Here is a 15,114-nt window from a genome sequence, read left to right on the forward strand (position 1 = left end):
TCGAGCTTATCTTCTATTGATATTGATGAGATGATACTGTGCTCTACTCAGTTCAACTCAAATCTACCGAGTATGCTGTTGTGTCATTGCCTATGACACAACGCAAAGTTAGTTTCAGTTCAGTTTGCTTATGAGTTCAAATAATACGCGAGTGCAGATGCATGTAGGCTACACTCACTAGTCACACATTCCTTCAGATGTGCTGAATATCAAAATACTGGCATGCTTGATGTTGCGCTGCTTGCTCTTAAAGGGAATGACAGATGTCACGCTGGTTTAGAGGTTATTATGCCCAAAACAAATCCATGACTTGTTAAGAAACATAAGAACAACCCTTTTGAACAATGAACCAGGCTTCTGATCAGGGCTGTACGCTTAGCTTTTTCACTAGGACCACAGGTGCTCTTAAATGAAAAAAATTAGGAGCACAGAAAAAAAAATAGGAGCACTATGCAATTTCCTTGAAAACCTTATTGCCTTAAGCAGGATACAGATCATTCACAGCAGTTGCAATCCTAGTCTCTGCTCAAACCCTCAAACAGAAAATGGCTTGTCTTGTTTCTATTTCATATTTTGAATTCAGATTTTGTATACATTTTGTTAACAATTTATAGCATTTTAGGATCTGCATAATTACTTATAGCTTAAAATATTCAGTAATTTGAATACTTCATATTGATTACACTTGTCTTTAATGATATTACAGGGGTGGTGTGTAGGTCTAATTGAGTGCCTGTCACTTTAAGAAGTACTGTAGGCCTACGTGAACATAATTATTTAGTTTCAATCGGTTTGGTAACACTTTAGAATAACGGTCGCTTATAAAGCATTAGTAACACTTAGTAAATAATGAACTAATCATGAACAAAACATTTACAAATATTTGTAAATGAGTAAGAAATACTATGTTAATGCTATACATGTATGTTATTACTCATTTGAAAAACATTAGTAAATGGCTGAACAAAACATTTACAAATACTTGTAAATGAGTAAGAAATACTATGTTAATGCTATATATGTAGGCTATGTTATTACTCATTTGAAAAACATTAGTAAATGGCTGAACAAAACATTTACAAATATTTGTAAATGAGTAAGAAATACTATGTTAATGCTATATATGTATGTTATTACTAATTTGAAAAACATTTATGTAGTTTTTATAAATTATTAGGACATGCCTTAACAATGTGCAGGCAATACTTCCAAGAAGAAGTACAGAAGATATTAAACATTTATTGATAACTTGTTCATATGTTACTAAGCTTTCGTTTATCATTTATATACAAGCCTTATGAGGAAGACTTCAAATGAACTGGGCAGCCCAGATTCACTTCTCTTGTTACTAATTATTTGCTAAGATTTTATCAATGATGTGCAACGCATCTACAAAGTTAATTGCATCCACTAATCTGAATTTGGATACTACCTCAATATCTGTAACTCACTATAAGCTATTATAAACAATTAGTTCCTGTTTAGATGTCATTTACAAAACTTTTTGCACCCCTTAATCTAAAGTGGAAGCATGTTCACATAGGCCTATTGAAACATTACTTCACAGTGTGTCACTCAGCAACATGTTTTACAAATGATCTATTATACTTTACAAATTATTTCGAAGCTTTTTGAACCCGTTAATCTAAAGTGAAAACATATTCTCATATACAAAAACTTACCTTAATATGTGTAACTCACTACTACCTTCTACAAATGATCTATTATACTTTACAAATTATTTACGAAGCTTTTTGAACCCGTTAATCTAAAGTGAAAACATATTCTCATATACAATAACTTAACTTAATCTGTGTAACTCACTAGTACCTTTTACAAATGATCTGTTAATGTTTACAAATTATTTACAAAGCTTTTTGAACCCGTTAATCTAAAGTGAAAACATATTCTCATATACAAAAACTTAACTTGATCTGTGTAACTCACTACTTTTACAAATGATCTGTTAATGTTTACAAATTATTTACAAAGCTTTTTGAACCCATTCATCTAAAGTGAAAACATATTCTCATATACAATAACTTAACTTAATATGTGTAACTCACTACTACCTTTTACAAATGATCTTTTATTGTTTACAAAGCTTTTTGAACCCGTTAATCTAAAGTGAAAACATATTCTCATACACAAAAACTTAACTTAATATGTGTCACTAGGCTACTGCCTTTTACAAATGATCTGTTAATGTTTACAAATTATTTACAAAGCTTTTTGAACCCGTTAATCTAAAGTGAAAACATATTCTCATATACAAAAACGTAACTTAGGCTAATATGTGTAACTCACTAGTCTACTACCTTTTACAAATGATCTGTTAATGTTTACAAATTATTTACAAAGCTTTTTGCATGCGCTAATTTGAAGTAAAAACACATCCTCATATACAAAAACGTTCTTCAATATGTATAACTACAGTAGGCCTATTACCTTTTAGCCTACATAGTCTATGACCTGTTAATGCTTACAAATCCACGTCCTGTACCAGAAACAATTAGTCCTTCAACAGTTGAATCTTTTAGGCTAAGTGGTATCAACCGGGTACTGTAGCCTACACATTGTTGTTCTGTACACTAATATTGTGATTTTGTTCACAAGTTGTAATGGATGGACAGACGTCTTCGGCGAGGCTCCCGGAGGTTCGGAGCAGTTCGGAGAGAGGAGGAGAAGTCCGTGCAGTCAATCCATAGACACGCAAACGCATTGTGCTAGCTAGGTCTTGCTGACTAGCTGAAGGTTAAATGCTACTCGCGGAAAACTCTCGGTCGGAGTTCTCGAAGTTTTCACTTCCAACACAACTTCACCGTCTAGCAGTAATGTTTAAGCGAGTGTTTTACACACTAAACACAGAGGATGTACTTCTGTTTGGCTGTGGTAAACTTCTCCCGCTTAGCAGTCGTTCTCCCTTCTTCTCCCGCTTCTCCCTGGTGTCGTTTGTTTCTCTCTCCCACTTCCTGATCAACCTTGACCTCTAGCTCAATTCTCATTGGATCAAATAATGCAAACGTAAAAGAAAATACACATTTCCATTATTTTCACTTTTAGAATATCTTGACAACATTTCAGTAACTAGGAAATTATAAACAAAATATATTCATCTATAGCCTACCAGCCTACTGGAAACGTTGACTCTTGTAGGCTAGGCATGCAAGTCATGTTTATTAAATGTCATGGTTATGCATTCGTTTTGAATATATTTTGTTTATCATTTCCTAGTTACTAATGTTGTCAAGATATTATGTTTTGATTCTAAACGTGAAAATAATGGAAATGTGTATTTTCTTTTACATTTGTATTATTTGAGCCAATGAGAATTGAGCTAGAGGTCAAGTGTGATCAGGAAGTGGGAGAAAGAAACAAACGAGAAGCGGGAGAAGAAGGGAGAACAAGGGAGAACGACTGCTTAGCGGGAGAAGTTTACCGCAGCCAAACAGAAGTACAGCCTTTGTGTTTAGTGTGTAAAACACTCGCTTTTAACATTACTGCTAGACGGTGAAGTTGTGCTGGAAGTGAACACTTCGAGAACTCCGACCGAGAGTTTTCCGCGAGTAGCATAAAACCTTCAGCTAGTCAGCAAGACCTAGCTATAGCACAATGCGTTTGCGTGTCTATGGATTGACTGCACGGACTTCTCCTCCTCTCTCCGAACTGCTCCGAACCTCCGGGAGCCTCGCCGAAGACGTCTGTCCATCCATTACAACTTGTGAACAAAATCACAATATTAGTGTACAGAACAACAATGTGTAGGCTACAGTACCCGGTTGATACCACTTAGCCTAAAAGATTCAACTGTTGAAGGACTAATTGTTTCTGGTACAGGACGTGGATTTGTAAGCATTAACAGGTCATAGACTATGTAGGCTAAAAGTAGTTAGGCCTACTGTAGTTATACATATTGAAGAAAGCTTTTGTATATGAGGATGTGTTTTCACTTCAAATTAGCGCATGCAAAAAGCTTTGTAAATAATTTGTAAACATTAACAGATCATTTGTAAAAGGTAGTAGCCTAGACTAGTGAGTTACACATATTAGCCTAAGTTACGTTTTTGTATATGAGAATATGTTTTCACTTTAGATTAACGGGTTCAAAAAGCTTTGTAAATAATTTGTAAACATTAACAGATCATTTGTAAAAGGCAGTAGCCTAGTGACACATATTAAGTTAAGTTTTTGTTCATGAGAATATGTTTTCACTTTAGATTAACGGGTTCAAAAAGCTTTGTAAATAATTTGTAAACATTAACAGATCATTTGGAAAAGGCAGTAGCCTAGTGACACATTAAGTTAAGTTTTTGTTCATGAGAATATGTTTTCACTTTAGATTAACGGGATCAAAAAGCTTTGTAAATAATTTGTAAACATTAACAGATCATTTGTAAAAGGCAGTAGCCTAGTGACACATATTAAGTTAAGTTTTTGTTCATGAGAATATGTTTTCACTTTAGATAAACGGGTTCAAAAAGCTTCCTTAATAATATGTAAACTTTAACAGATCATTTGTAAAAGGTAGTAGTGAGTTACACATATTAAGTTAAGTTTTTGTGTATGAGAATATGTTTTCACTTTAGATTAACGGGTTCAAAAAGCTTTGTAAATAATTTGTAAACAATAAAAGATCAATTGTAAAAGGTAGTAGTGAGTTACACATATTAAGTTAAGTTTTTGTGTATGAGAATATGTTTTCACTTTAGATTAACGGGTTCAAAAAGCTTTGTAAATAATTTGTAAACAATAAAAGATCATTTGTAAAAGGTAGTAGTGAGTTACACATATTAAGTTAAGTTTTTGTGTATGAGAATATGTTTTCACTTTAGATTAACGGGTTCAAAAAGCTTCGTAAATAATTTGTTAACATTAACAGATCATTTGTAAAATATGTGGCTGAGTGACACACAGACAGTGAAGTAGCCTAATGTTTCAATATGAGAACATGCTTCCACTTTAGATTAAGGGGTGCAAAAAGTTTTGTAAATGACATCTAAGCAGGAAGTAAATGTTTATAATAGCTAATAGTGAGTTACAGATATTGAGGTAAGTGTTTGTATCCAAATTCAGATTAGTTGATGCAACTAACTTTGTAGATGCGTTGCACATCATTGATAAAATCTTAACAAATAATTAGTAACAAGAGAAGTGAATCTGGGCTACTCAGTTCATTTGAAGTCTTCCTCATAGGGCTTGTATATAAATGATAAACGAAAGCTTAGTAACATATGAACAAGTTATCGATAAATGTTGAATGTCTTCTGTACTTCTTCTTGGAAGTATTGCCTGCACATTGTCAGGGCATGTCCTAATAATTTATAAAAACTACGTACATGTTTTGTTCATAATTAGTATATTGTCTAATACTCCTGGATACAATGGATATAGATATTCAACCAAATTTAATACATTTAAATATGTTTGTATGTGCATATCTTAATTAATGTTTCAATGTCTTTTATTTCAATCGCACTAAATGATTTACAAGCTAATCTTAATGCAATAACAACATAGCTATGAACTACATAAAAATAGCATACAAACTATTTACAAATAATATTTCGAAGATTTTGCAAAGTCTACAAATAATGCACAGTTCATTTGGAGAGACTGAAGTTGTTTATTTTGTTTTTGCTGAAAGACTTAACTGTTTATAAATGTTTACTTCTTATCTATTTCATCATTACATAGCCCTTTACTAATGTTCTTCAAATGAGTAATAACATACATATATAACATTAACATAGTATTTCTTACTCATTTACAAATATTTGTACATGTTTTGTTCATGATTAGTTCATTATTTACTAAGTGTTACTAATGCTTTATAAGCGACCGTTATTCTAAAGTGTTACCATCGGTTTTAGGAAAATGGTCACGCATAGTTCAAGGATATATGTTTTCATTAAATAACATGAATGTTCAAAAAACTAACAAAGGTAAAGACAAATATTTCAGGTTTATACCACTGCTTGGTCAAATTTCCTATTGTGATGCGCTATTTGGAACGTGCATTATTTTTCGATATACCGCACGGCTATGAAGTAGTTCCCTTCTTTTGGGCTTATTACACTTGAATATGAATTCGCCAATGTGAATGTAACGGTAAAAACAGCAACGTTGTATCTAAGACAGCGGCAATATAAACGAACATAATAATGCACTTATCGAAGTGTAAAGTCCCCTCCGCCTGAGGCGTCGGGACCACTTCGAACGTGCATTATTTTCCTAGAAACGCACGGCGCGTCGTTGATTATCACTTACGTAATAGAAAAGATGAGTGTCCAGCAATGTTAACTTCTATGATTTAGGTAGCCATAAGTCATGGCATTGTGAGTTGTCCTGTTCACTTTTTCCTTGGTCATGTTTAATTGGCTGGGTGCTTAACTTACTCTACCATGATTTGTCTTGGAGTTTGGTTATATTCAATGAGTGACAACCAGTGCTAAAAAATAAAACGTTAGGCTACGGTATTCTCCTGATAACGTTAGTGGAATAGCCTAGATTTAATGTGAACGTAGCCTACATGAAAAGACGCAGATATGAAACAGCGCACATTTGCGATGAAAATGTTCCGCCTTTTTAAAGCAGGTGTAGCCTACACCGAATCGTGGTTAAATCCATCATTTAGAGAACAGAATCAGTAGGATACCATTTTTGTTTCATAGAAGTCTAGGCCTATGTCAAATGCAGGCTCGTGTGAAGCTGGGAGGAATTTAACGCACCGTTTCCACACCGTGTTTATAAACCGTGATAATAATAATATTTGAAATGAACACGGTAATTGTTATAGTCAACATTTTTATCATGGTTTACCGTTTCACCGGTAATCGCTACATAGTCACCAACTGATAACGAACGGATTGAAGAAAAAGAAGAATGGATATGGAGTGACATTTCTTGCGTGTGTGTGAGAGCGCGAGGTTGATGCTGAAAGTGTGTGAGCGAGTGTCCAGCTAGGTGCGTAAGAGTTGTCAACTCTGAAATTTGTAGGCCTATACAGATGCGCGAAAATTGTATTAGGCTATACTTTGATCCACTTGGTGTGGATTCATTTTAGGAGCAAAATGCGAATGAAAGCGTTGAAATCAGTACTCGCACGTGTGCGCGCATTTTCATTTTTCTACTCGCACTAATGTATTTTTAGTCGTATTTGCGACGACCTGCTCGCACTGTACAGCCCTGCTTCTGATCACAAAATCAAGCCTGTTAAAGTAGTGAATGTGGACTGGATACACCCTAACTGACCAGGCTAATACTCTCTTGAAACACAGCGCCGAGTGGCTGTGTCTAAAACAACGAGTCCTAAAGAACTCCACATCGCATCTTTAAAACTACCTTACATGGTTAATTTGGAATTCCATATAATTAATAAATCACATATTACATACTATATACCGATTTAGGTAACACTTTATTTTAATGTGTCGCTGTTAGAGTGTACCTACCTAATTAGGTACAGTGGTACAACCTATGTAACAACAAGTACTAGCATGTACTAGCATGTACTAGCATTGTACTTGCATTATGTATTTGTGGGTACCTACATATAGTTGTTACATTGTAATACTGAGTGCTTTTACACAACTTTGCCAATTTGCCTACATTTTTCATCAGAGGCAAAGGGCTGACCTGAGACCTGCTGGATGGGGTAAATCTGGTCATGACAGATTTAATATGCAAGTAATTAACTGGTACACTTAACAGGTTTATTCCACTGTATCAAAGAGTAACAAAGGTGAAGCAGTGCAGCTGTTACATGTACACTGAGGACAATGAGGCTTTGATTGGAGCTAAGAATGGCTTGTATATTAAATCTATCATGACCAGATTTCCCCCATCCAGCAGGTCTCAGGTCAGTCCTTTGCCTCTGATGAAAAATGTAGGCAAATTGGCAAAGTTTTGTAAAAGCACTTCTAGTACATGCTAGTACATGTTGTTACCTAATTAGGTAGGTAACAGTGACACATTAAAATAAAGTGTTACCCAGATTTATTACCACAAAATTTGATACATTACTTGGAAACAGTAATTGTGGGGTTCTTTCAAGCTGTGATGATTGCATTTGATGATATATCCCACCAAGTAGGCTACTATTGCAAGTTTAATGTTCAAAAACATACTCACTAAATCAGTCTTGGCAAAGTCTTGGTAGTCTGAGTGAAGGTAGATACTGGTTTTCCCAAAGTTGCTACTACTGCTACCCTCACTGGTGGTTTTGGGAACCTGTGCATGCTGTCGATAAGTGGCACTTTTGGGAGTCCAACAGAATAGATTGATGGATTCTCGGACACAACGCTCAATGTCAATCTCTGAAACATAGAGACACTTCATTTCAGTCAGGGGGAAAAACATCATGAATGCAGAATCAACTACAGGGCACCAATTGTGGCTTAACAGCTTCAACAAGAAAGAAGTGGAATTGCAAGAAGTGTACAAAAAAAATGCATTCAAATAAATAACAGAATTCAAACTTTGTAAATGATACTTTAGACCGCTTTAGAGAACTATACAGGAAAATGTTTTCTGGTTTGTTCTTGTTCATTAGCTGGTTTGATTAGCATTGAGCTCAATGAGCATCAAACAGGCTAATAGGCTAACGGAACAAAACGGAACAAAACACCTTGCTAATCTCTAGGTATGGTGAAGGGTGTGTAATGATTTGGGGAAATTTTAGTTCTAAAGACCAAAGGAACTTTATCAGGATGCATAGTATCCTGGATCCATGAAATAAGTGGCCTTTAAAAATAAAAATCTGCCTACCTCTATGGGAATTGAGGACATAGGGTTAACATAGGGGTGCCAACACATATGACCCCAGTATTTTAAGGAGGAACATTAATTTATATATGATACATTATCATTCACAAAGAAAATTGGTGTCCTTCAAGGTTGGATATATCCTAATTTTATTCCAATTTCCAAAATATGATTTTATATTCCTCTTTTTAGTCAACTTTAGCATGGGTGCCAACAATTTCAGCCATGACTGTATGTATTAAAAGTAAATGGGTTCAGTGAAAGAGTCATGAACTATCCACTTCTATTATAGATCAAGGTCAAAGATCACCATCTATCATATAACAGCAATCACCTCAACTAACACATTTCCTACAAGAAAGACTGAAGAACCATTGCAGACTTTGCAATTGTTATTTCATAAGTGTGTGAATGTTTGTCAGTATTATTACCAGGTAGGTCGGAGAAAAGCAAGATGCATTCATTAAAGCCATTGGCCAATAAGCGATCTCTCAGCTGTTGTAAAATGGCCACACCAATACAGAAGGGGAAGGAAGAGTTGCCAAGCAAAAGTGTGTCCCACAGGTGGAAAATCTTGTGAAGGGGGAAGACATCTGGTAGCAAAAAGGGAGAGACAAGACATAAACAGAAAAGTGGAAACTTTTGATCAATACTGATAGAGGATATTAGTTGTTCACATAAATTAATATAAAACTAGACTGGTAACATAGCCTGGATGAACCCAGATGAACCTGTAAACAAATTTTTATTTTCTCTCAGTCTGGAAAGGATCCCATTGATGGCAGTTTCTGAATGACCAACAAAGATTCAGTCACAACTGCTTATCTGACATGGGGCGGGGTTTATACAATGACAGAGCAGTGCAGTCAACACAACCAATGGCTGCGCTGATGGTGACAGGGGATGTGTATTTTGTAAACAGATATAGATGTGCATTTTCTTTGAAATAAAGTATACAACTGCATTTAACTGCATTTCATTTACAAAAAAAATATGTTTGTTGCACTTCTGAAATGATTTGGTAAGAATTTAATTCACCCGTTTAAGCTTTATTTTAACTGCTGGTTACGCCCTTGGAAGTCGTAAGGTCAATGTAGCCTTTCCAGAACCACTCTCAATCTCAATGGAGACTTAAGAAGCAGTCTGGTGTTAAGCAGCCTAGATGATCACCCTGAACACTCCCTGGAAGTCGTAAAATAGGAAGTTCTGAAACGGGTGTCAATGGATTTTTTTCCAGGTGGACCTGCATAGCAAATTCAGACTTTGCTAATAGGGTCGTCTCTGGATTCATCCAGCCTACCGAGAACACAAATTTGCAGGAGCTACTCATATCAAAATATCTATGGTTGTGAAAATGAGCAGGAGTTTGTAAGACTGTCCAGCAAACTTTAAACAGAAAATAGCAGTCTCAATAATAGCAGTCAATAATGTTCATTAACACTACATTTTTTGAAGGAACACTTCACTGTTTTTTTATATTAAACTAAGTTATTCCCTTAATTAACTCATTCACTGCCATTGACGTCTTTAAACGTCAATTTAGACACAAATGTTGACTGTCATTGCCGTCTATAGACGTCAATTGCATTTTTCAATGGGGAGGGCTCATGGGTGGGCTTGGGAACGATCTGGCAGAGTTTCAGGCTTGTAAACAGACTGTACTAGCGATCCGAACCGCTAGACGGCAGCAGTGCCATTTGGATGATTAGTATCTGCCTGCAGAGTGCACATGCAGAGACATACAACAAGTTAACACACTGAAGATCGACCACAGTGGATAGTTTGCACGCAGTGCAAGGAATAAATATGCTTACTTACATCAAGGATGGAAAACACGTGAACGGTATCCATTTACATTGGATATTGCTATATAGACTAACAACAACTTTGCTAGTGCTAGCTTGCTAAGTCTACCGTCCTGTTCAGTGTCTATAGCGACTATCAGAGTCTCTAGCAACCTTGACGAGACTGACGAGATAACAGTGCAATCGTGGTTGACATACTACTGAAACGCTAACGTTAAAAGTTGATTTTCACAAAAAGATTGTTTTCTCCATTTTTTGGTCAAAAACTAGCCTAGAAATCTAGACGCCCCTAGCGGCAGCAAATGTAATTTGGCTGGCGGGGCAGTCTAGCCACGCTCCGTAGAGCTAAGGAGCTGAGAACTGGAAAATACAAGCGGGCCAATCACAGCGTGTATAGAGTCGGTGGGTGGGCTTAACATAATGGTGACTGACATGCGACCAGAAGTTGCGACGGTAACGCATCCTGTTATTGTGTGGTGCAGTAATATCCTCACTATTGCACTTTCAGTTTCACTTTGGAGTGAGGATATTACTGCACAGAGTCTAAGTGCTCCCAATGTTATTCCGCCACACAATATAGTTACCCCTTTTTCCTGCTTATAAATGCACCACATTTTATTTTGCCTCACCATACTTGGTCGTGTGACTACTCGTGTTACTGTATTTTAATAGGGAAAACATGGAGGTGTTTGGTTGCTTCTAACTTCATCTCTGTTTGGATCCTAATGAATGCATTGGGCTAGCTTAGTGTTATCAAAGTTGCGCCGCACGCCAGAGCCAATGAGTGCACGCATTGAAACGTGAGAAGTATGTATCAACTCGTCTTAATTAAGGGAATAACATAATTTAATATGAAAAGACAGTGAAGTGTTCCTTTAAATATCAAAACATTTTCAAATGTTCCAATCAATTGATTTTATAACTAATGGATAAACCTCCATTAACTTTTTACAGTTAAAACATGCTTTACTTACGTGTGAACATTGTAAGGAACCATGGAATGGCATAAAGCTGTAAACAGTGAGATAAGCAAGTTGTTCAATAAGCTGTAATGATAACTGTAATGAAGCTGTAGTGTTTTCAGAGACAAAAGTCACAACATGCTTTACTAGCAATAATACTATACAGAAGACAGGACGGAGAGACAAAGATAACAATAATGTATATAATAACAAATATATAAGATGCAACTAGATATTCCTGTGCATATGCAAATGGAGTGTAGTTATTGTTACCCTGCACTGGTATGAGATGAACAGGGAAGTGCAGAAAAGCATCAGATACACATTAAAAAATAAAATAAGTGTATGGTACGGCATGGTAAAGTATGGTATGAACAGAATCTCAGTTCTCTTTTGACACTTTTTGTCTATATTCACACAGAGTAGGTGATATAACTGGAGTACTCATGACGAACCAAAACATTGCACACAAACTTGTTTCACTTTCCCCCCTTAATGAGAAATAGACAATTGTAGTATACATTAATACTAAGGATTGAAGACAACAGAGACAGAAAATGAAATAGTAAAATGAAACCAGTAGAATCATTTGTATGTAACCTCTATTAATATTACTGAAAACACGGCATTGTCCATACAGTATATTCAATCCAATAAAACACTGAAGCTCCGATGTGGCCGATACAGGGATCAAGTAGAACACTGGAGCTAAGTGAAGCCTCAGTTGGTGCTGTGTGGGTGCTAGAGGGCGTCTGCCGAGTGCACATCCAACCCTTTTATCTGATCTCAGAAAACCCTCCAGTCCAGCATAGGACAGCTGGCGGTGACCCTAAGATTTATGGCATAAAGCTCTAAAGTAAAGTGGATGGGAAATAATGTAAAGGTATTCTGCATTAGCCCAATCTCAGCACAATCAACTTTAGCCACGTAACTAAATTAAGCTACAAAACCAGTAAGACCATTCTGTGGTTAGGCTAGGGCCAGGGTCTAGAGATGTTGGCATACGAATGTGACATCACCTGGGTGCTTTCCCCAAGTGCTAAAGCTCTTTGTTCAGGAGTGCATTCCCAGGATACACTGTTTTTTATGCCTGTTTTTCTACGTGAGTATTTCTCTTGAAGTTGTGAGCCAAGTTTTCTACTTATCATCAAGCCTGATGGACAACCTTTCTACCATGACACACTGTACAGTAATAACTACCGTTGTCAACATTGTCATGTATGCTAAATATTTCTTTATGGTTAAAAGTGTCCAAGCCTACACTAGTGGTCTCATTTTCATATTAACAACTGAAATAGTGGTTCAGAGGAAGATGATAGATAGATAGATAGATAGATAGATAGATAGATAGATAGATGTGTCTCAGATGAGGCTTCTATAAGACCACCAAAAAAATGTAAAAATACAAAAAAATGTAAAAAAAATCTTACAATAATCCCATTTTCACTGTTCTTAACCAGAAAGACAGTCATTAAGAGCTGTGAAATCAATTCTGTGAGTGACAACAGCGCCATCCTGCACCCGCAGTGAAACAGACAATTGCAGTGAACCAGGCGATTTTCTTGCTTCACTACCATCGATATCTTTTCCCATTGACTTCAATGTAAATCGAGTGAAACCCCCCGCGTCTCGTGGATTTTTCACGTTTCAATGGATCCTTATGGCAGATAAGTCCCACCCGTGAAGCAGTGACCAATAGGGTAGGGTTGCACTTAGTTCACTTGAATATGATTGACACAACACTCTGGCCAGTCAACACCTTCATAAGGCAGCTATCGTTAACTGACTTTGACAGCGACGACTTACGAGAGCTTCATAATCAGCATGGCAACACATAATTTGTTGAACAGTCATTTCATAAGACATGTCTTTATTTTTCTGTGTAGATGAGGATTTTGTTATTTAGGGTTAGTGAATATCTTTTTTGTTTCCTAATATAATTTGTTTAGTGTTGAAGAAATTATTGTTATTATCATTGTTAAGTACATTTAGTGTGTCACAGTTATCTTACCAATATTTTCATGTATACATGCACTGCTTTTGCAAAGATTATTTTTGCCAACATTGTCCTTATGTGCGTCAAGGGAAACAGATGTAGCTGCAAAGGCAGGATATGGGAGTCAGGACACCTAAGGACAAGGCCACACTTCTCTTACAATAAAATAACTACCCTGAGTTTCAGAGGACGGAGACTGTTTAGCAGAGAGGGGGAATCCTCCTGTCTGAACGCTCTCTCCTCTGGGCCAGAGTTAAAAACATACTACTTGTTGTGGTTCTTGTGTTCTAAATCTTAAATACTTGGAAGATTTTCCCAACATTTAGCAAGAGCCCTTACAAGCTCCGGATGGTACGGGTTGAGAATGCTCCTTTCTTTGGCGCACATCGGGAATCCCGAAGGTTCGGGACTTTGTAATTAAAACTGCAACCGCAGGGGGGCAACATAAGACAGCCCTAATAACATGCAGGTTCGTCTCATGCCGGAAAAACACTCTGGTCAATGGAGAGGGAGAGAAATGCTTATTAGGCCTACCTTCTTTCAATGAAACAGCAGTGTCCGCTCAACTTATCACGGATATGCTTCATAGGCTAAGTCACAAAAACGAATGCAATGTTTAGGACAATTAGCTAAACGGGGATGCCTTTGCTAGCCAAAAAGTAGGCTAGTTATTTTGTACATTTCCATTACGTCAACTTTCTAAAGCATGCAGTTTAAGAAGGCTTGTGCGTGTTACATCTACATAAAAAGTACATGTTACATTTAACCCCACGCTCTGCTGCGCTGTGAAATCGGCTACAGCATTGCTGGGACATTCTAAAACTCTTAACATGAAAAGCTTAACGTGAAAATTAAGATAGCCTAACGTCCATAATGATTGGAATTTGGACTCGATATTTTGAGAGTTTTATGTGCTTATGAGAAGTAATAGCCTGTAAGAGAGAAATTTGGTGATCATTGGTCGTTGTTTTCCAAACTTATTCCACGTTAAGCCTTTTTGTATGAAAAGAAGAGGAATGCCGGTGCAACGCAGATGTCTTCTTTTGTATTTAAAAGGTGCAAAACATTGACTAACGTTTCGACATTACAAACGTCTTCTTCAGAGTCGTAGCCTATACATAAGTTGTTCATCATAGTTGTATACTTCTGTCCTGGCCTGGTTGCACCAGAGTGTCGCACAACAGAAGCGCGGAGAACTTTCCTTTGTAGGCCTATGCTTATGTCAGATAACGTCCATGGAGTTTGGGTCCGAGTTTTTGATAGTTTGATGTGCCTATCAGAAGTAATATGAGAGAGAAATTTGGTGATCAATGATCGTTGTTTAGTTGCATTAAACCACGTTAAGCTTTTTCCTTTCAATGGGGCAGAAACGCTTCATGACATATAACGTCCATAATAATTTGAGTTTGGGTTCGATATATTTAGCCTATAGTTTAAAGTGATTATGATGAGCAATATGAGAGAATTTGGTGGATATCGTTGTTTAGATACATTAACCAAAGCCTTTTTCTCGCCATAGGCGCCAATGAAGAAGACAACGTAAATGTGAGATATCTTCTATAATCGTTGGATTACGGTTTAGTTATTT

General features: G+C 36.5%; 1 protein-coding gene across 2 annotated transcripts in view; it reads right to left on the reverse strand.

Annotated features, from left to right (window-relative positions):
* tbck (TBC1 domain containing kinase) overlaps positions 1-15,114 on the reverse strand; it is a 92,093-nt gene that overhangs the window by 24,482 nt on the left and 52,497 nt on the right. For both annotated transcript variants that reach the window (XM_062533276.1, XM_062533274.1), the window contains exons 21-23: positions 11,543-11,579; positions 9,195-9,356; positions 8,131-8,315 (exon numbers count right to left, since the gene is read on the reverse strand). In XM_062533276.1, the coding sequence (XP_062389260.1) occupies positions 8,131-8,315; positions 9,195-9,356; positions 11,543-11,579 (384 nt within the window). The remainder of the gene's footprint in view (positions 1-8,130; positions 8,316-9,194; positions 9,357-11,542; positions 11,580-15,114) is intronic.

This window comes from Sardina pilchardus, chromosome 3, assembly GCF_963854185.1.
Source record: "Sardina pilchardus chromosome 3, fSarPil1.1, whole genome shotgun sequence".
NCBI classification, from domain to species: domain Eukaryota; kingdom Metazoa; phylum Chordata; class Actinopteri; order Clupeiformes; family Clupeidae; genus Sardina; species Sardina pilchardus.